Source organism: Lynx rufus, unplaced genomic scaffold (genome assembly GCF_022079265.1).
Source record: "Lynx rufus isolate CCGP_SWC_20201006 ecotype Redwood Valley unplaced genomic scaffold, mLynRuf1.p SCAF_17, whole genome shotgun sequence".
In the NCBI taxonomy this organism is placed as follows: domain Eukaryota; kingdom Metazoa; phylum Chordata; class Mammalia; order Carnivora; family Felidae; genus Lynx; species Lynx rufus.
Window position 1 is genome coordinate 27,814,132 of NW_025814831.1, and position 21,142 is coordinate 27,835,273.

Sequence of the window (21,142 nt, forward strand, 5' to 3'; positions counted from 1 at the left end):
ATGAAGCTGCACCTGAGCTGCTTGTCCCAGGAACTTCACCAGTATGGAAGCAAAGCAGGAAGGAAAGCACAGAATTCGTGGAATCCTCTAAACTCTCCTCCTCCATTCAAAAACTGTTTTGTTCTTCAAAGATACTGCACCATAGCCAGAGTCATGGCTAATCTGGATGTAGGACACTTGGTCCCTCCCCTCTGACAGTCACATAATCTAACACACATTCAGTCCAAATGCACAAGGGAAAGAGGAGGCCGGCCCTGAGGAGATCCTGGCTGTGGCACAGGAGTTATCTTTCAGCAGGTGTAGCCATTCCGAGCCAGAGAGGCCTGGAGGACGAAGAGACAGCACCTCAGGCAGCCTTGCCAGGAGCCACTGGGTTTCATCCTGGCCTGACCCAGAAAAATCTTATGGAAGAGAACAAGAGGCCCGAGAGCTCTCTGATCTGCTGTCAACCAGCTGCAGCCGAGAGAGAGACTGCCAAAGTGGGGCAGTGACTGGGCAGCGCCCCACAGAGCCGTCTGGGAGGGGATTACCAGCCTGATCCCCTGTCTTCAGAGCCAGAAATGACTCAAACTTCACAAACAGCAAGGGCCTGCCAGGGAGGGTGACAATGAGCACTGGAGAGGGTTTTCTTCCCCTTGTTGCTGTCTCTACACCCCCCCCAACCCCCCTCGCTGCTGTGGCAGAGATTCTGGACAGTGTGCAGCCTGTGAGGTAATCTGAATTCCTTGGCAACCAGCAAGTACCTGAATTCTTTCAAAACCGCAGGAATCCAGCAGAGAAAAGGTAAATATCCCTGCGGAGCCAGTGTTAATTAGCAAGGAAGGCTACTGAAGAAGGAACTGGGGGTGGGGAGGAAGGCAAAGGCATTACTAATGCTTTTGGGGTCTTTTCTGAATTTCCACTGAATAACACGACCGAGGCAGAGAAAAGGCAGATCCTGAGTGGGGCCTGCTCAGGGACCTCTCCCCCCACCTCCAGTGAGGATGGGAGTCTCCGGTCCCTGGCTGGGCACCTTCACTTCCCCACGTGGCGAGTGCTACCTATCTTTGGGTCTCTGACAGCGTATTTGCTTTTCAAGTCCATTCTGCTCTAATTTCTTTTAACTTTTTATTTTTCCTGCTTCAGTGAAAATTTGGCTATTAGCTCCGGCTCAAAAAGGGCCTTGTCAGATCGTTTAGACCACATACTGGATCCACGGAAAACTGTAAAATCCAGGACAAAGTCTTTTTGGATTCCACCTCTGACAAGAAAGAGAATCTACACCATTTTGGTAGAGAATGGAGCCCCTCTCTGGAAACTGAGTGTCCCCTGCTGGTGCAAAGCAAGAACATACTCGTCAAACTCAAAAGTAGGGTGGACCTTTTGGGGCAAAATGCTGGGCCCAACTACAATTTTTTTCTAAACATCTCAATATTTTGCCCAGGTGTAAGAAAATAATGACAGTTTTCCTGTGTTAATAAAACAACAACAAGGACACCTGGAAATTATGACTCTAAAAAGAAACTATTTCTGGTCTTTTTTCTTAAGTTTAAAAAGGTCAAGAATTAACACAAAATATTTACTTCACAAAACAGTCTTGTGAAATGAATTTAATCTTTATGTCGCCTAAGCATTAATTCGAGGCCCAAAACAAGTGTTACGGGATAAGACCCTTCTTTTCTAGCGAGGAAGCCAATTATATCTGCTGCCCGGGCTGTCTCTTTAGGAAAAATTACGGTTTTCCTTGTTGAGCCTCGAAGTAAAATGGCCTAGTGATCTCATCCCAAACTGCTTATCTTCAGTAACATCTACATAAAACACACATGACTCAAAATTACTAGAGGCTGCAGATCCAGAGAAGCTACAGACTATTGCTGGATGTGGTGACACAGTTGAGCGGATTCTGAGGATTAAAAAGTAGATGAAAGCCAAGATACACAGTGAGTTAAGACACAGGAACCTGAGGGGCGCCCGGGGGGCTCACGGTTAAGCGTCCAGCCTCGGCTCAGGTCATGATCTCCGGTCCGGGAGTTCGAGCCTCGCGTTGGGCTCTGTGCTGACAGCTCAGAGCCTGGAGCCTGCTTCGGATTCTGCGTCTCCCTCTCTCTGCCCCTCCCCTGCTCACACTGTCTCTCTCTCTCTCTCAAAATAATAAACATTTAAAAAATTTTTTTAAAAAAGATACAGGAACCTGGGCACCTGGAAGTTATGGTGCAGAGCAACGTAGCCTGGCAAGACTTGCTAAGAGCCTGACATACTGCACTGTCCTTGGGTCAAGCTTTTATATTCACCAATGCTTTTAGCTTAACTGTGACAAAGTCCTCAAAAGTCCTATTATTTGCTTCAATTCGGACTAAGTTTTTAAAAAGCTGTCTTCTAAATTATTCTGGGGGGAAAAAAAAGCATCCATTAAAAGACAGTACACACACACCCACACATACATGCACTCAGTTCCTGCTGGAGGCAAGAGAAGACAGTTATTCGATTCAGTGGATTCTGACTTCCAACACACACCCAGTAGCCAAAGCACTGGCATATCAGTAGTAAATTCTATAATAAACATTGGTATTGCTCTCATTTCATATCTGAGCCACTGAGGCCTTAAAGCTATGCCAAATTTTACCAATAGAAAGGGCTATTAATACGGTGAATGTGGGGCGCCTGAGTGGCTCAGTTGGTTGAGCATCTGACTTTGGCTCAGGTCATGATCTCGCGTTCCATGGGTTCGAGCCCCGCATCGGGCTCTGTGCTGACACCTCAGAGCCTGGAGCCTGCTTTGGATTCTTTGTCTCCCTCTCTGTCTGCCCCTCCCCCCACTCGTGTTCCATGTCTCTCTCTCTCTCTCTCTCCTCAAAAATAAAAATAAATAGAAAAAAATACTGTGAATGCAATGTCTTGGGAGCAATATGCCAAACATGCTGGTATGATATCCTTGAGAAACAGTGGGTATACCTTGAGGTCTTTTCCCTACTCAAGAAGTTCAAATTGTGGCAGAACGTAATGAGCCCCTGAGAAGGGCACAAGAGGCACGATGGGGTGACGACAGAGGGAGGGAAGGGAGTGGAGACGCTCACGCTACACAAGGACAGCTCAGATCATCTTAACTTACAAAATGGAAAACCCTCAGCACCTTGCTCACCTGAGCAGAAGTAAGGGTATATCTTCCCTTCTTTTTAATCTAGAGAGGATGGGGACTCAGCTTTTAAACCCGTGCTTCAAAGTAGGAGAACACACGTGCCTCTAAACACCACAGAAAACTTCCCGCCTGTGAAAATCTGATCAGAGCTAGGAGTCAGTTGGCACTCAGATGGTGGTTCAGTCCTTTACCTAAAAACTGAGAAATGTTAGTGTCCCCCTCCTCGATATTCGATACTCGAGGAACAGGAGTCCAGAACCATGGAGCTTCAGTAGCCTCCAGTGTTCCTCAGGCTCCAACTCAGACATCTTAACTTAGAAGAGGACAATATTTATGAATGCTGTCGCTGCCACCTAGAGGTGAGAGGAAGGCACGGCTCAGCCAGCTACAAGCTGGTTAACCGAGCTCACCCTCCGATTCTAGTCATAGGATGCACCAAAGAATTTAGGTACATGAAGTAATTAAAAAAGTATTCTAAAATAACAGTTCCCAGAGTACAATAGCATGTGTCAAAGTAACTAAACTTAAATAGGTAGCCTTCTTTTACACCATGAGATTTCCCATCTTCCAAGTGCATTTTCTAAAATACACAAACACACACAGGCCATGCTTTTTAGCTTGTTATGGCTGACCGTGGGTACAAAGCACCCCCCCCGAACTGCTGTGCCCTACAAGGCCCCTCACATAAAAGGAACTTCACGGTAAGCGAGCTAGTAAATATATATTATACGGTGCAAATGCTAGTTTTGTGGGGGAAAGGAACACAAGCACAGCAAAGTTATGTATTTATTTTAAACAATGTAAAGGGCCTATGAAAATATTATTACTTGTAAAATTCTGTGGCTGTGGGGGAAATTTTTCAGATTATTACAACTTGAACTCAATTTTGTAAGTAAGTCACATTACCTTAAAACCTAAAAAGTACCTCAAGAGAAACAAAATAATGTATAAACAATCACTGTGAAGCATATTACTTGCTGGGGGGGGGGGAGGGGTGCAGCTAATGCCCCCAAAATACAAGAGGCATGAAACAGCTCAGGCCATGAGCTCTGGAGTCAGATCCATGAGTTCAAATCCCACTCCACCACCATCTGGCTGGAAGCGCTCCAAAAAGTGACCAAGTTCCCTTGTCCCAACTGCAAAACTGCATCAACTGTAAGGCTGTTGTGAGCATTGAAGTGAATGTTTGGTATGTAACAGGTAATAAATGTGGGATTTTTTTTTTCTGGTTGAGTTGTAAAGAACAATGACAAATTATCTTAATGCCCCAGGGTCACCATAACAATTGCCACTGCATGAAAATGTACAATGTGATCCTACAGCCCGGCTGGCAAAGGTGTGTGTTTACATACAGATGGTTATTCCCACCTGCGGATGTACAAGTGCAGCTTAAAGTAACACGACTGATTTTCTGTAATCTGAAATCCATCTGGGTACACTCTATTTTTCTGAGTTGAACACAAAAGAAAGAAACAGCCTGATCTTAACACACTCTTTAATGGATTCACTCTGATAAACACCCCTCCTCCCCCAAAAGTCTCTTACCTAGCCAGCCCTTCCTCATAGAGATAGATGACAAGGGGATCGTAGGAAGTCACAAGCACATAGAGGCGCACATCAAACTTGAAATCTAGAAAAAAAATTGGGGTTCACAGGAAAAATGCAGGTCATTTGTTTTCTGTTGTAAGACGAACAAGACAACGTAACAAAGAAATATGGAAGAAAGAATAATCTTCCTCAACCCAACAAAACATACCCTACCTGCAGCACACCTTGTCTTCTGAGAATAATTACATATTTCATATATATATGTGTGTGTATATATATATATGTGTGTATATATGTATGTGTGTATATATATATGTATATACACACACATAAAATGTGAAAGAGAGCTTACATACACATACCACACAGTCTTCACATATATGTGCTATAAAGCATTTGCTTTTCTATTCATTTCTATTTCATTGTCAAAATAATCCCACAAGGTACAGAAGGCACCAGCCTCATCTCTGGGGCCACAGCTGCCAAGAACTTCACACTAGCTTCATAAAGGCTTACTAGAGAAGACTGTGAAAATATGTTTTAAAATTAGCAAGATCTAGCCCAGTCCAGCGAACAGCCTAATCTCAACTCACCATCTATAAGCAGGGGGTTGTTAATGTAACGGGAGACCAGGATGTTCTCTTCCAGGGAAATCTGGTTCGGCTATGGAGTAAAGACAAAGAATAAAAGGACAGAAATGCAAAGGAATCCTAATTTACAATAAGGGAGCAGAGTTCTTGACCTTTTAGAAATGATAAAATGGCAAACTAAAACTCTAAGACAAGTTTTCCTACAAGCTACCTCTATATTCAACTGGCCACATAACACTTAGAAACACTACGGATATCCAATTACAGTAGGGGTGAAAAATAAATTTACACAGCACTTGTCACATAATAAATAGAGCCATAACAGCTTTAAAGATTTATATACATGATATTAAATAGTTACATGCCAAGACAATAAAAGCTACTTAAAAAATAAATAAAAATGTGTTTTCTCCCAAGTGTAAAGGATGATGGAAATTTTAAAATACTACCATTATTCTTTTTTTTTTTTTTAAATGTTTATTTTTGAGACAGAGCGAGACAGAGCATGAATGGGGGAGGGGCAGAGAGAGAGGGAGACACAGAATCTGAAGCAGGCTCCAGGCTCCGAGCCATCAGCACAGAGCCCGATGCGGGGCTTGAACTCTCAGACCGTGAGATCATGACCTGAGCCAAAGTCGGATGCTTAACCGACGGAGCCACCCAGGCGCCCCTAAATACTACCATTATTCTTAAGTGAAGACTTTCATTAAGTTGCTTAGAAAACTTATAGATCTTTCCACAATGGATCCTGGCATTTGGGAAATGGGATGGATGTTTCACAGACTCATCAGTTGTACGTCCTATGCCACTACGTATCAAGACTGAACTAGCCCTTTTAAAGAGTTTTTCCATGAAAAAAGAGTTGTTTCTACAACAAATAATCATGAGTATTTGGGTACTGTATAAGGTACTTAGGATACAGTGATGAACAAAACACAATCTCTGCCCTCAGAGCCTAATCCCTACTTCTGAAGAGTTTAATATTTAGGTAAAGGGACAGCAAAATATAGAGTTGTTTTTTTTTTAATGTTTGTTTATTTGTGAGAGAATGCAAACAAGGGAAGGGCAGAGAGAGGGAAACAGGATCAGAAGCAGGCTCTGCGCTAACAGCAGTGAGCCCAATGTGGGACTCAAACTCACGATCTACAAGATCATGACCTGGGCCAAGGTCGGACGCTCAACCAACTGAGCCACCCAGGAGCCCCAAAATATATAATTTGAAAGAACACAAAGCAGCATATCTGCAAGCACAAGACATGAGACTGCAAAACAGAAGTGCAGACGAGTTAGTGGGATGATCAGTCAGGGAAGGCCTTTCCTGGAAGAGTAGGTGCAGAAGTGAGTGTTGAAAGCTATTGAGCACATGGTAGAAAGGAAAGGAAGCTGCCGTGGAAAGATGGCAGGCACAAAGCTCAGGAGAAAGGAGAGGAGACAGATTCACTGACCTGGGGCTAAAAGACAGACCTGGGGAATAATGAAAAGGTATGGTTAGAATATTAGGAGACCCCGCTGGCAAAGGGATTCGAACCCCCAACAAGGGTTAAGTTGGCCTGAACATGGTGGGAAGCAGGAAATTATTATGGATTCTTGATTAAGTAAATAGTAAGGTTAAAATATAGGGAATAGCACAACTCTGTGTGGGATTATATTAAGGCAGAAAAACGAGCTGGAAGCCACCACAATCTATCCAGGACAAAAGGAGTCCAAAAGGGAAGTGGCTATAGTAATAACTGTAATGATAACAGCTACGGTAGTGGCAACAGAAGTAACAATTAAAATTTGCAGAAAAAAATAAAACTTAACAAATGCACTGAATGAACATTTGCTGTGTGTCTAGTGCTGTTCTAGTTTTTCACAAGTATTATTTCACTTAATCCTCCCCCAACCCTACGAGGCAGGTATATCACCATCTAAATATTACAGATGTCACATAGTGACAGAGCAGCATTTGAACTCAGGCAGTCTGCCTCGGAGGCTTAACTCTTAGGTACTATTCACATCTTTTCCCAAAGTCCTGACCTATAATACTGTCCCCCAATTTCAAAAGACTGTCTTTATAGCAGTGCATTTGCTACCCCCAAATACTACATAAAATAAGGATAATTTTGTGGCCCGTAACATCAAACACGATGAGCAACCCCAGGGTCAAGAGAAAGAGACTCCCCTCTCATTTCCCACTGTTGCTGTCCCACACTCAGAACACAACTTTCACAACCCATCTCCCTGCATCACACGGACATGGCAACAATCACTGCTGATTCATACTCATGGACTTGAGCACCCACACCATTTCCAGACTCCCTTACTTTTCGTGATCACTTTCTCACAAGTGCTATCTCCATTTGGAGTCGAGTTAGTGCGTAAGAACTGATGAATCATAGCACCAAGGAGCAAGCCTCAAGTCTGTTCCAAACCTAAAATAAAGTTGCAGACCTCTTCCCACTGAGTAACACCTACAGGTTGCAACAGATATCGACCACCCAATTTTCCTCTGAACCAGAGACTACACTGGTAATCGTCTTCATTCCGTAACACATCTACTGTCCTTGCCCATTTCCTCTCTTCTCTCCCTCGTCATACACATTTGTCCCCTGGATTATGCATAACATAATCTCACACATTATTTAGGTAACTTTACTATTTGTTCAATGGTCTGAACCTCTCATCTCTACCTGCACCAGGAATTCAACTGTAACCTCAACGAAGAAGAGAAGGGTCTGGGTATAGTTTTTTTTGTAGTGTTACATACATTACACGAGTTGCTAAGAAGCAACTAACGAAAGCCTTTTGATATTTTCAAGCCTGTTTCCTTTTCATCCATCCCCAACTGACTCATTTCAAATGAGTTCAAGTCCAAGCTCCAAAGTATCCTAAGGCAAGATCTAAAGTGTTGGGAAAGTTGGAAATACATCCATTTTTCTAAATGGACTTTAAGACTAAATCTCATGGTATCTGTTAAGTTGTTGTAAGGTAGAGTGGTACAGTGGTTAAGAGTGTTATGCTCTGGAATCAGCTAGACCTGAATTATAATCTTGACTCTACCACTTACCAAGGAAATAACAGTAACTACCTCATGGGGTTCTTCTAAAGACTACCTGAGTCTATATTTGGAAGGTACAGGGGTAGGCACACATTAAATGCTCAAGAAATATCAGTTATTACTCTTAGTGCAAACTCTGTAGAGCCTCTAGGGTTCTACGAAGTTCCACAACCCAACAGCCTGCATCATCATCATAGCACTCCACACGCCCTTCCGCTCAGAGCCGTGCACCGAGTTATAACGAAGATACGTTAGCTTAGTATCAGTGTTAGCATTAAGAGATAATCCCTACTCCTCAAAAGGTTTTAAGGAGCGGCAGCACCTGGCACACAGCAAGGACTCCCTAAATATTTCTTGAACAATGAAGAAAAAAGTAAGAGAGCACTTAAGATAACAACATATAAACAAATAGAAACAAGAGAGCTATACAGAATTATATTCACAGAGTAAATAGAGTAAACCAAATACTCCCCTGCTACTTCAAAATCTCAAAGAAAACATTAATATGAGATAATGTGTGAGGCAAGAATGACAAAGAAGAATGATCTGACTTCCATAATCAAAGTCACACCTTAATCAGAAAATGCCAGCGCTTTCCCTCCTCGACTTGAGTATACTAAATTGGGAAAATACGGCACTTAGTCACGGAGGGAGATGGAGCAAACAGAGCTCTGCTCCTCTGGGCTGTATTTCTAGAGTTAATAGAGCACATCATAAGAGAGGAAGGTAGCTGACTGGCCAAGATAACTTCCGTCTGCAGGAGCTCATACTTCTCTCTTCGGTATTTCATAAAAGTAACGCTTTTTCTATCCTTTATCCTGTTCTTGTAATGGTAAAAGTTGCTGTTTGCAGATATTTTCCAAAAGGTTATGACTATTATTGGGAATTTTTAGTGAGAGCCCCTCTCCAGTGGGGAAGACAGGGAAAGGTATTTTTATTTGGCCTTCACACCTAACTCCACCCACCCCCCAAGTCCCGCACCCGCTCACTTCAGTTCAGCTCACAGACCCTCTCTGCCTGAGCACTCCGGCCCCCTCCCCCTCAAATCTGAAAGGAAAGCAGGCAGCAGCCTTGGAAAGAGTTACTTCATCCAGTTGGCTAATGGGTCACATATTCCATGGGAAAAGATCCAGGTATGGAAAAGAGGGGATGGTGAGGCCTTGTGCATAAGCAGAGAGAGAAGAGTATTAACTACATGGTTTGTAGGCCTGAGTAAAAGGTGATAAAATTCCAGTTTGGGGAGTGAAATGGGAATATTTTCCCATTATGTCCACATGTTGCCAGCCCCCCCCCCAACCCGTGCCTGCTGGCATCTTCCCAGGCTTCTGTCTGGCACCTCCACCAAATGCCTCAAAGAATCAGACTCATTCCAAAGCCTCACTGAGGAGGAGGAGGGAGGCAAAGGGTCCTGCCAAGTACTTTGATCTACGCAGGGGGTCTCTAGGGATTCAGCCCAGGGAGAGGTGGGAGGGAGAAGGAGAGCCTGCCAAATGCATTCTCTAAAGACTTGTCACCCTCCTTAGGAGACTCCATCCAGGGAAGAGTCAGGGCACGGGGTTCTCAGCCCCACTGAGGAAAGTTTAACTTTTCTATCCTTTATGATGTTGGTTTCAAAATAACAAATCACTAGGGCAAAAGAGCATTCCAAAAGAAAAAAAGCCCCAGATGAGCTGGAAATAGATCCTATTCTTTTTGACTCATGTCTAAGAAAATAAAAAGCAAACTTGTACCACAGTTGACTTTCAATAGCAATTCCATTTGGCAGCTAAAACCCAAACCCAAACCAGTGCCGTCTATGAGATTCAAACAACACTGGAGCCCCTGGCGCGGAGCTGAAGGAAAAGCTGTCCGACAGGAGCCTTCGCGCCAAGGTCAGAACAGAAACAAGAAAAGAGAGATCCAAAGCATGTGACCAGGGCCTTCTGTCACAAGACACTCCAGGGAAAAGGGCCTCCAGAGTGACCCGGGGCCAGGTAACGGCACTTGTAGCCTGGGGCTCAGGCTGGAGTAGCTGCTGTACCAGAACCAGATCCTGTGTTTCTGTAGCACGTAAGATCTGCTATTATTGCTGTTATTGCTCAGTTTTCAGTCCAGACTGAATTTAAGGACTTTTCAGTGTGAAAGACCTCTCAGAAAGTTAGTTTCTGCGCGTGTAGGAAATAGCTCAGACCATGTAAAAAGAGAATTGGGGAATTTAAAACAGAGTACTTGACCTCCCCCCTGCCCCCCACACACACACTCCCTTTCTTCCCTTCCAGAGTCCCACTGGAAGGACAGTGAAGAGGTTTTTAAAAGAATGAAATAATAACAAAGCTAGAAAACATTTAAAGGAGCCAATAAGAGACCAAAAGTTTAAGGAAACCCTGAAAGATAGAAAGCAGATGGGATCAGGTTGAGAAAACAGAGCAGAAGAAGGAAAATAACAGAGGTGAGGGTGATCTCAAGGAGCCTCTGAGAAATTCCAAGCTGGCAGTGAACAAACATGGCCCAGGAGTGGGCCGAGGAACAAGAACCAGGTAATTAATTCTTAGTTAAGTGAGTGGCTCTCCTCCAACACCCAAAGCTTGGCCTGCAGAATAGAACCTAACGATGATACTCTGGGGAGGACGTCTTGTGTCGGTAGAGAGATGAGACAGAGGAGTGGAATTTGAGGCCACTCTATCCCTACAACAGACACAGAGGAAAAGACAGGAAAGGTAGTGCTGACCAGAGGGGAAATCACCAAAATCTTCCTCTGTATTCAGAATAAGGCCTGCTCTATTTTGGCAGGGGTGGACAGAAAGAAACACACTCCTCACTCCCATCCACTCCCAGCCTGTGAGTCAACACAGTTTGCCCTTGCACAAAACTGAGTTAGCCTCCTGTCCAGGGAGAAACTACTAGGGAATTACTCCTACAGGACAGTACGGGAAACCTAGGTCAGCTGTCAATTTCAATCAGTCTAGTCTTTTGTTCACAAATACAACTCAACATCTAAGGTCACTGAAACTGAGAAAGCCCAACAGCATGGGGGGGAAAAGGCAATCCCAAGAAAATACACAAAACAGAAGAGAACTTTTAAAAAACTTTCAACTGATACCCTTACTAAGGCCAACCGGCAAACTGTATCCATTAATCCATTAAGCAACTACAGGCTGTTATTAAAGAAAACAAAAAGGCAAATCAGAAAATGAAAGTGTCTACAAACTATGATAGCCAATACATAAATACAATAGATAAAATGAACATTAAAATGCATAAAGCTCAAACTGGTGATCCAGAAAGATCAAGATGGGGGAGAATCAAGAATTTAAAATCAGAGACAAGTTGACAAAAAAGAAAGACCAAGAATGCCTCAAAAAAGAGGTCTAGTAGCAGAGACAAAGATAAAAAAATGGATAATTTCTCCTGAAACAAAGAAAAACACTAGTTTCCAGACTAAAAGGTTGACCAAGTGTCCAGAAGTAAGAATGAGAAAAGACCCAGAATGAAATGCTGGTGAAATTTCAGAATTCAATGCTGTGAAGTTTCTACTCAGTTTAATTAAGTTTTTTACTCAACTTAAAGATAAAGCAGAGAAATGGAATCACAGTTATTGAAGATAACATAATTGTATAAACCCTGAAATATAAAAGGTAGTTAGTAATGGAATGTGGAAGGGAGGGTAGATGGCGATGCGAGGGTGAAGCGTATCAAAATGGGAACTAAACACATTGTAAAGAAAAGAAACATAAATCAACTATATTAGGTTAAAAACTACCGTTAAAAGTCTAGGAAGTGAGGGGCGCCTGGGTGGCTCAGTCGATTGAGCATCAGACTTCGGCTCACGTCATGATCTCACAGCGAGTTCAAGCCCCGCGTCGGGCTCTATGCTGACAGCTCAGAGCCTGGAGCCTGCTTTAGATTGTGTGTCTCCCTCTCTCTCTGCCTCTTCCCGCTCTCATGCTATGTCTCTCTCTCTCTCTCTCTCAAAAATAAATAAACTTTAAAAAAAAAAAAAGTCTAGGAAGTGAGGCTGGAGTTGACATTTTATTTACTCTGTATATGTACTCAACTTAACAAACAACTTTGAATGAGGACTTGGCAAAGAATCAAGATACTGATGACTTTTGAAAAACAGAAGAGGATAAGGCAGAGGAGGAGGAGAGAGGGAGATACAGAAATAGCGTCAAGAATTCCATACCACACCAAGGTTAATTTCCTCGATGACCTTGAGGGCAGGAACCCACAGTTCTGTTCACAAGAGAAACCAAATGTGTGTCCTACCAATGAATGCTTAGTGCTGAGGAATTAATATGACAATATGCTAAAAGTAGAAAAGGAACCTCTTTTCTGCTGACACCAAAGGCTGCTCTTCCTCAACATGTGATCAAGTGACTTTTTAGCCATAAGGTAACTGTTGGCACAGGAAGAGGTTACTGACAGTAAGGTGAATAGTAGCCAACTCACACCCAACCTCACCTCACACTTCTGAATGCAGATTTCAGAAAGGAACACCTACTCTCAATGAAAAAAAATCATATCAGGAGGAGGGTGAAGCAGGGAAAAGCCAATAAGAAGACAGGGTGCCAGGGCACCTGCCTGGATCAGTTGGTGGAGCATGTGACTCTCGATCTTGTAGTTGTGAGTTCAAGCCCCATGTTTGGGTATGGACCTTACTTTAAAAAAAAAAAAGGGGGGGGGTGCCTGGGTGGCTCAGTCGGTGGAGCGTCCGACTTCGGCTCAGGTCATGATCTCACGGTCCATGAGTTCGAGCCCCGTGTCAGGCTCTGTGCTGACAGCTCAGAGCCTGGAGCCTGCTTCGGGTTCTGTGTCCCCCTCTCTCTTTGACCCTCCCCCGTTCATGCTCTCTCTCTGTCTCAAAAACAAACAAACAAACATAAATAAATAAATAAAAATAAAAATAAAAATAAAAATAAAAATAAAAATAAAAATAAAAAAAGCAGCAGCAGCAGCAGAGGGTGCCACCTGCTGCATACTTACATTGTTGATCAGGTAGACGCCCCGCCCCCTAGAAGAGGCCACTGGTTTTACTATCCAAGGTCCCCGGTCCTTTGAGTATGAATCTGCTCAAAATATTGGGAGATTAAAAGGGAGAGAGAGAAACAAAGAGAAAGAATGGACAAGAGTTTGTCATCTTAAATTTCAACACTGGTTAACTAGATACCCGAAGCATTCTCCAGGTTTGTAAGTGAAGGGCAGCACAGCTAAAATAACCTGTATTTCTAAACTAGCTTCAAAAATGCACACAAAAACAGAGCAGGGGTGGGGAGGGAAAAGGAGGAGGAGGAGGAGGCAGCAAAATTACATATTTCTTCCACCATTTCCCCTCTTTCTTGAATGAGAGAGTGAAAGCAAAATAAGGCAACTATCTGATGTTGGTTTATCACTGTCACAAGACAGCCTTCACGAATCTTGAGATTCTCGCCTCCATTAACCCAAGTCCAGAAGCTCACACTGCAGAGTGCCAATATGAGTCAAACACTACGTCGCCTGAAATGACTAATTTCCTTAAGTGATCTCTCTTAGCTTGTAAGAAAAAAAAATCATCTTAAATCAAACCATGTGCAAGCAGCGCAGGAGGACAATAATTTACAAGTGATTAAAAGGTGCCCTTTACCTTTTTATGTACACAATATAGTGATTCAACATTTATATACGTAATGAAGTAACACAATGGGGGTAGTTACCCTCTGTCACCACACACAGTTATTGCAATATTATTGACCATATTCCTACAGTGTACTTTTCATCCCTGTGACTTATTTACTTTAAAACTGGAAGCCTGTGCACCTGTGAATCCCCTACACCCGTTTCGCCCACCCTTCCCACCCACCTCCCCTCTGGCAGCCACCAGTTTGTTCTCCACACTGATGAGTCTTCTTCTGTTTTTTTGTTTAAGATCCCACATATAAGTGAAATCACATGGTATTTGTCTTTCTCTAATTTATTTCATGTAATACAATACCCTCTAGGTCCATCCATGTTGTCATGAATGGCAAGATTTCATTCTTTCTTTGCCTGAGTAATATTCCATTGTGCATATCTTTATCTGTCATCTGTGGATGGACACTTAGGTTGCCTCCATATTTTGGCTATTGTAAATAATGAAGCAATAAACACAGAAGTGCATATATCTTTTTGAATTAGTGCTTTCATTTTCTCCTGTAAATGCTGAGAAATAGAATTGCCGGGTCATATGATATTTCTATTTGAATTTTTTCAGGAACCTCCACGCCAATTTTCAAAGCAGCTGCACCAACTTACATTCCCACCAACCATGCACACGGGCTCCCTTTGCTCCACGTCCTTGCCAATACTTGCTATTTCTTGTCTTTTTAACACTAGCCATTCTGACAGGTGTGAGGCAACATCTCCTTGTGGTTTTGATTTGCATTTCCCTGATGATGAGTGATGTTGAGCATCTTTCCACGTGTCTGTTCTTGATTTAACCCTCTCCTGTCTCCTCTGGGACCCCATTCCTTAGCTCCTATCTTCAAGCTCTCTCTCCTCTCTGGGTGCTTCTTCTCTTTTTCTCTCCCTTATGATCACATCTACCTCCATACCTGCGATTTCCAGAATCTATTGCCAGAACTCAACTCTGCCTTTACAACTGCCTGCAAATCACCGCATGGAAGCCTCTAGGCATCTCAAATCCACACTTGCTCCCAAATTTCACACTCCTCATCCCTTTTAATAGCTCTTCTTTTACAGTTCTGGTTACACTCCCTGGTTAAAAACATGCTTCTTAGCAGGGCGCCTGGGTGGCTCAGTCAGTTAAGCGGCTGACTTCAGCTCAGGTCATGATCTCATTGTCTGTGAGTTTGAGCCCCGCGTATGGCTCTGTGCTGACGGCTCGGAGCCTGGAGCCTGCTTCAGGTTCTGTGTCTCCCTCTCTCTTTGCCCCTCCCCTGCTCACACTGTCTCTCTCACTCTCAAAAATGAGTAAATGTTTAAAAAAAGCAAAAAACATTTTAAAAATGTGCTTCTAAGCTTCTTAACTTCCCAGATTCACACCTCTAGAGCCATCTTTGACCCTGGCCTCACTACTTAAAGCCAGCTGGTACACTCTGTTTATTCTATCGCTCTTTCCACTCCCTCTTTTCCATTCCAGCTACCTGGTTCGGTTCAACTGCACTTCTTCTCCGGATTGCTGCAATAACCTTCCAAGTGACCACTGCGTTCCTCCCCTTGCTCCCTCCAATTCGTTTCACACAATTATTTTTCTAAAGGCTAACCTGCGTTCCTTTCCTTCTCAAAAATCTCCTATTGCTCACACTCGAGTGGGCAATGGAGGGCAGGAACATAAGCCATGGAGAAAACGGAATTTCTGGGCTATCATATGGCGGGTGGACACCAAAGGAAGAGAAGAACTTAAAATAGCCTTTATGGAGAAGAGGAATGTCTTTCTGAAAGAAGAAGTGGTACAAATAGGTGTGTTTCTCCCCTAATATGTAGCCTTAGCAATGCAACTAACCCAACGATGTTGGATCTCCCCCAAATGAATTTTAGCTTAGAGGTCATGGACTCTGGACAACTAGCAAAGAATGAATGGCATCCTGGCAAGACTGAAATCAAGACGACTCCTCTTGACTATCATGTCTTCCCTCTCCCCCCTTTTCTTTTTTTTTTTTTTAATTTTTTTTTTCAACGTTTATTTATTTTTTGGGACAGAGAGAGACAGAGCATGAAAGGGCGAGGGGCAGAGAGAGAGGGAGACACAGAATCGGAAACAGGCTCCAGGCTCTGAGCCATCAGCCCAGAGCCCGACGCGGGGCTCGAACTCACGGACCACGAGATCGTGACCTGGCTGAAGTCGGACGCTTAACCGACTGCGCCACCCAGGCGCCCCGGTCTCTCTCCCCCCTTTTCCACAAACATGGTGGGTCCCTGCTGTGGTCTTTGGTGATGACATCATTAAGTGATTTGTTTGGGGGACTGAAGAACACCATTTGCCTACAGTAACTGTCCTGGGGCTAAACATGGTGGCTCTGAGTTACGGCTGTATTAATTCTGTGTGTTCTATTGACCTTTTGAATTCATTTTTGTTAAAAAGTAGAGCACATGTGAGTATGAATAATACGCTAAAGAAGCAATCCTACTGAAAGACAGGTCACGCTTGAACTGATGGAGGAATCCTAACTCTATCCAGTCATCTGAATGAGCATCCCCACCCCTGAACCTGCCTCCAAAGGGAAAACAACAGGGTAAGAAATAGCAGAGAGAGGACAAAGGGAATTTTCATTTCAGATTCCTGTAGACTTTAATAGGGAATTATGGTACACTTTAACAGGAGCAGTTTTCACACCTGGGCCATGTTGCTAACATGTTAGTTGAAGTATTTTTTATGCTATCGTGTTGGCTTATTGCATGATCTTTTATTATATAACAATATATCTCAACGTCACTTGAAAAAGGGAATAACATTGAACACTTATTAAACACCTATCAGGTGCCATTCCAAGTGCTTTCCATGTATTAACCTATTTAAACATCCCAACAACACTATAAGGTCAGTACTAGTAATAAGCCCACTTTACAGAGGAGGAAGCTAAGGCACAGAGCAGTTTAAGTAATGTGGCTAAAGTCACCTAATAAAAACTCTAAGCTGTAAGTTTTCGGCTTTGAGTCCAACAGAGCTCTTCTGACCCATTCCAGAGCCTTCTGTGGGCAAACACTGAACCGTCAAGGGTCCCCGCTGGAATAGGTGCTATCAGAGAAACGGCCTCACCAGGGTGGAAGCAGGAGATCCTGATGACAGAAGTCCCAGAGGATGAACCCCGCACTGGGCAACCAGACTGTTAAGTCTTACAGGTTAAGAAAATCAAGGGTCAGGAAGTCTACAGAGAACTTTCTCTTCTTCTCTCCATGCTTCCTCTACCCGTAAGACAGGAATAGTCTCTCTCTTGGACTTACCGAGAAGAAAGATATCTATGTGTCTGTCCTCCCCTCGTGTCCTCCTTGATCCTCTCTCACCAGTGTTACCGAGAAGTGGACACTGTGGGCACAATGCCCAGTGTCTTTATGCAACAAGGCCCAGTGGTGAAGAGTGCGGCCTCTAAAACCAAACCACGAATTGTGAACCTGACGTCACCGTTTGCAACCTGCATGACTTTCGGAAAGCTCCTGACCTCTCCGTGGCTGCCTTCATCTCTTCATCTGTAAACCTGGGATAACAGCGGTGCCTACCTCACAGTAGAAATGCCACTTGGAAGAGGGCTTTACAGAAAGGAAACACTCGTTCCGTATTGGCTCATATTACAACTACTGTGCGGACTCTCACAAAAGACCTGCCTCACACCTTCTCTGTACTCGCACCTCTTCTGTGCACCAAGCCTACTGACTCGGGCTCTGTCCCCAGGGAGGAAAGCCTGAAACAGCCCATTTCACCTGCTGGGACCTGGGAAGACCGTTCACTTCGAGGCAAAAGAAGTAAGGAGCCCACTGGGAATGGGCTGCAGGCCACAGGTCCCCATCTAGCTTTACCAAACCACACAGCTGACATTTGGTTCCCCATTTGGATAACACATGTATTCTTCAATTCTCCTGAACTCCAAGACTGTGACTAACTGGTACCTCTAAACCCTCACACTAAAAAATGCGTGATCGTTGAACCTCAAAGGACATTAAGTCACACAAGTCCAGACGTTAAGGTGACAGGAATATTCCCCTAAATGGCAAGAGGAAAACAGACACTCAAAAGGAAGCATATATAGTTCAAATCCAGAAGCATATACTTTCTCACATAGGCACAAAGTCTTGCCAATAAAGAGACGTTTTGTACCTGACAGGGGCATGTGTGCAGGGCACCAATGTGTCCTTCCAGAAATGACAGTGACAAGCTTACTAAAAATACACATACAGGTACATAATCAGAATAAAAAGAGTCTTAAAATTATTTCCCTAACTGTTTTAGTAAAGAAACACAACTTTTTAAGGATGTGAAAAGCCCTCATTAGTTACTGACTCGAGGTAGCTAGCCCTTGGGGTAAGTCTGCCCCAAGTTCAGGGGCCAAGAATCGGGGCCTTCCCAGCCAGGCACTTACTACAGAATTCCGCATACTCAGCTGGCAGAAGAAAGGTCTGAGGGAGGATGTGAAAAGCCTTGAATCCATGCGTATGCTGCATTCGAATGATGTTTTTGTACAGTCGGTCCTTCCGGGTTAGTTCATATGACCTAAAAATCGTAAAAGTTTTTCCATTTCAGTCATCTGTGACTCAAAGGTTTTCCCGTGTTATCACATACTAAAGAGTTTATAGTTCACAGTTCGGAAGCAGTCATTGAGGACAGTATGACATCTCAAATCTATCACTTTGTCACCTCCAAAGATTTATTAATCATTTTCATAAAATGGATTTCTCTGGTCAGATTTATTCATCAAGGTATAATTTGCATACAGTAAAATCTGCCCTTTTTAAGAAGTGTATAATTTTAAAAAAAATTTTTTTAATGTTTATTTTTGAGAGAGAGACAGAGTGTGAGTGGGGGAGGAGCAGAGAGAGAGGGAGACACAGAATCTGAAGCAGGCCCTGGGCTCTGAGCTGTCAGCACAGAGCCCAACGCGGGGCTCGAACTCATGAACCACGAGATCATGACCTGAGCTAAAGTCGGACGCTTACTGACTGAGCCACCCAGGTGCTCCAAGAAGTGTATAATTCTAAGAGTTTGAACAAATGCAATTATGTAACCACCACCACAACCAGTTCCAACATCCCAAAAAGTCACCCCAAGTACCTCTGTAGTGACCCCAAGAGCCTTCCAATCACCTCCAGGCCCTGGCAAGCATTCATCTGTTTTCTGTCCCTATAATTTTGCCCTTTTTCGGAAAGCCAAGGACATGGAATGATATAGTATGCATCCTTCTGAGACTGGCTTCTTTCACTGCGACTGGCAACAACTGAGACGTATCCTTGTGGCTGCATGCATCAGAATTTCATTCCTTTTTATGACTCGGTAGTAATCTACCACTTGGATGTACCACAGTTTCTTTATCCATTCACTAGCTGAAGGACATGAGAGCCATTTCCAGTTTTTGAAGATACGGATAAAGTCCCTACAAGCATTTATGTACGGACTTTTGTAAGAATGTAAGCTTTTGCATGGACGTAAGTTTTCATCTCTCTAGAAATGAGATGGCCGGGTTTAATAAGAGTGTTTGGTCAGTTCTATTAGCTGTCTATTGCTGCATAATAAAATTACCTCCAAAACCTTACAGCTGAAAACCGTAACAAAAATTTCTGTGGATCAGGAGTGTGAGGGGAGCAGGACTGGGCAGTTCTGTCCGGGGCTCCCTCATGAGATGTCAGTCACGATGTTGACCAGAGCTACAGCCATCAGGCTTGACTAGGGCTGAAGGACCCACTTTACAAACAGCTCTCTCATATGGAACTGGTTGTTGGCAGGAAGCCTCGGTTCCTCCCCATGTGAATTTTTCTGTAAGGCTAACAGAGTGTCTTTGTGACATGACAGCTGATTTCTCCTACATCAGGTGATGTGAGAGGGAAAGGGACAAGAACAAAGCTGCAATGACTTTAATGACCTAGTCTCAGAAGTGACACCATGTCACTTCTGCCACATACTGCTCATTAGAAGTTACAAAGTCCAGGGGCACCTGCGTGGCTCAGTCAGTTAAGTAAGCATCTGACTCTTGGTTTCAGCTCTGGTCATGATCTCATGGTTCGTAAGCTCAAGCCCTGCGTCGGGGTCCGCACTAACAGTGCAGAGCCTGCTTGGGATTCTCTCTCTCTCTCTGCCCCTCCCCGCCGCCTTGAAAATAAATCAACTTAAAAATAAAAACAAGAAGTTACAAAGTCCAGCTCACACCCAAGAACAGAAAAATTAGCTCAACCATTTGAAGGCAAGGTCAAGGAATTTGCAGACAGGTTTTAAAACCAACACGTGTGTATGTATTTAACTTTATAAGAAACTGCCAGACTGTTCTCCAAAGTGGCTGTACTGTTTTGCCTTTCCCACTGGCAAAGTTTCAGTGTTGCAGTTGCGCTGTATTCTGACAAGCACTTGGTGTTGTCTGGTGTTTTTTCTTTGTTTTTAGCCATTCCAATAGGCAGTTAGTAGTACCTCGTGTGTGTGTGGTTTTTTTAAGTTTGTTTATTTCTGAGAGACAGAGAGTATAAGCAGGGAGGGGCAGAGAGAGAGGAAGAGAGAGAGAGAATTCTAGGCAGGCTCCATACTGTCAGAGCAGAGCCCAATGTGAAGCTTGAACCCACAAACCGTGAGATCATTACCTGAACTGAAATCAAGAGTCGGATGCTTAACCGACTGAGCCACCCAGGTGCCCCACCTTGTGTGGTTTTAACTCACATTCCATTAGTGACTATTGATGAGGAACATCTTTTCATGTCTAGCTTCCTTGGTGAGTATCTGTTCAAATATTTTTAGCCCATTTAAAAAAAAAAAACAGCCTGTTTATTATTGAGTTTTCAGAGTTTATTATACATTCTTAGATACGAATTCTGTATCAGATATATGTTTTGCAAACATTTTCTCCCAGTTTGTGGCTTACCTTTTCATTTTCTTAACAGTGTCTCTCAAAGAGCAGACATTTTAAATTTTCAGGAAGCCCACTTTATCAACATTTTTCTCTTATGGATTGTGCATTTACTGTTAGAGCTAAGAAATCTTTACCGAATCCAAGCGCACGAAGATTTTCTCCTGTGTTTTATTCTAGAAGTTTTACAGTTTTAGCTTTTACATTTAAATCTGATTATTTTTGCCAAATGGGTTTTGATGGGATTTATGAGTATTAAGTTTATTCTAACATACTTTAAATATAAATAAACAAAAAAGACTGTGTTCTAAGTTCGACTTTTGATAAATATATTCAAATTTTCAGGGTCCAGAAGCCAAAT

At 43.3% G+C, this 21,142-nt stretch overlaps 1 protein-coding gene across 1 annotated transcript in view; it reads right to left on the reverse strand.

Moving 5' to 3' along the window:
* The window catches only part of TTLL5 (tubulin tyrosine ligase like 5), a 240,415-nt gene that overhangs the window by 192,869 nt on the left and 26,404 nt on the right, over positions 1 to 21,142 (reverse strand). The window contains exons 6-9 of the mRNA XM_047080320.1: positions 18,319 to 18,449; positions 13,256 to 13,338; positions 5,257 to 5,326; positions 4,661 to 4,745 (exon numbers count right to left, since the gene is read on the reverse strand). Coding sequence (XP_046936276.1) covers positions 4,661 to 4,745; positions 5,257 to 5,326; positions 13,256 to 13,338; positions 18,319 to 18,449 — 369 coding nt within the window. The remainder of the gene's footprint in view (positions 1 to 4,660; positions 4,746 to 5,256; positions 5,327 to 13,255; positions 13,339 to 18,318; positions 18,450 to 21,142) is intronic.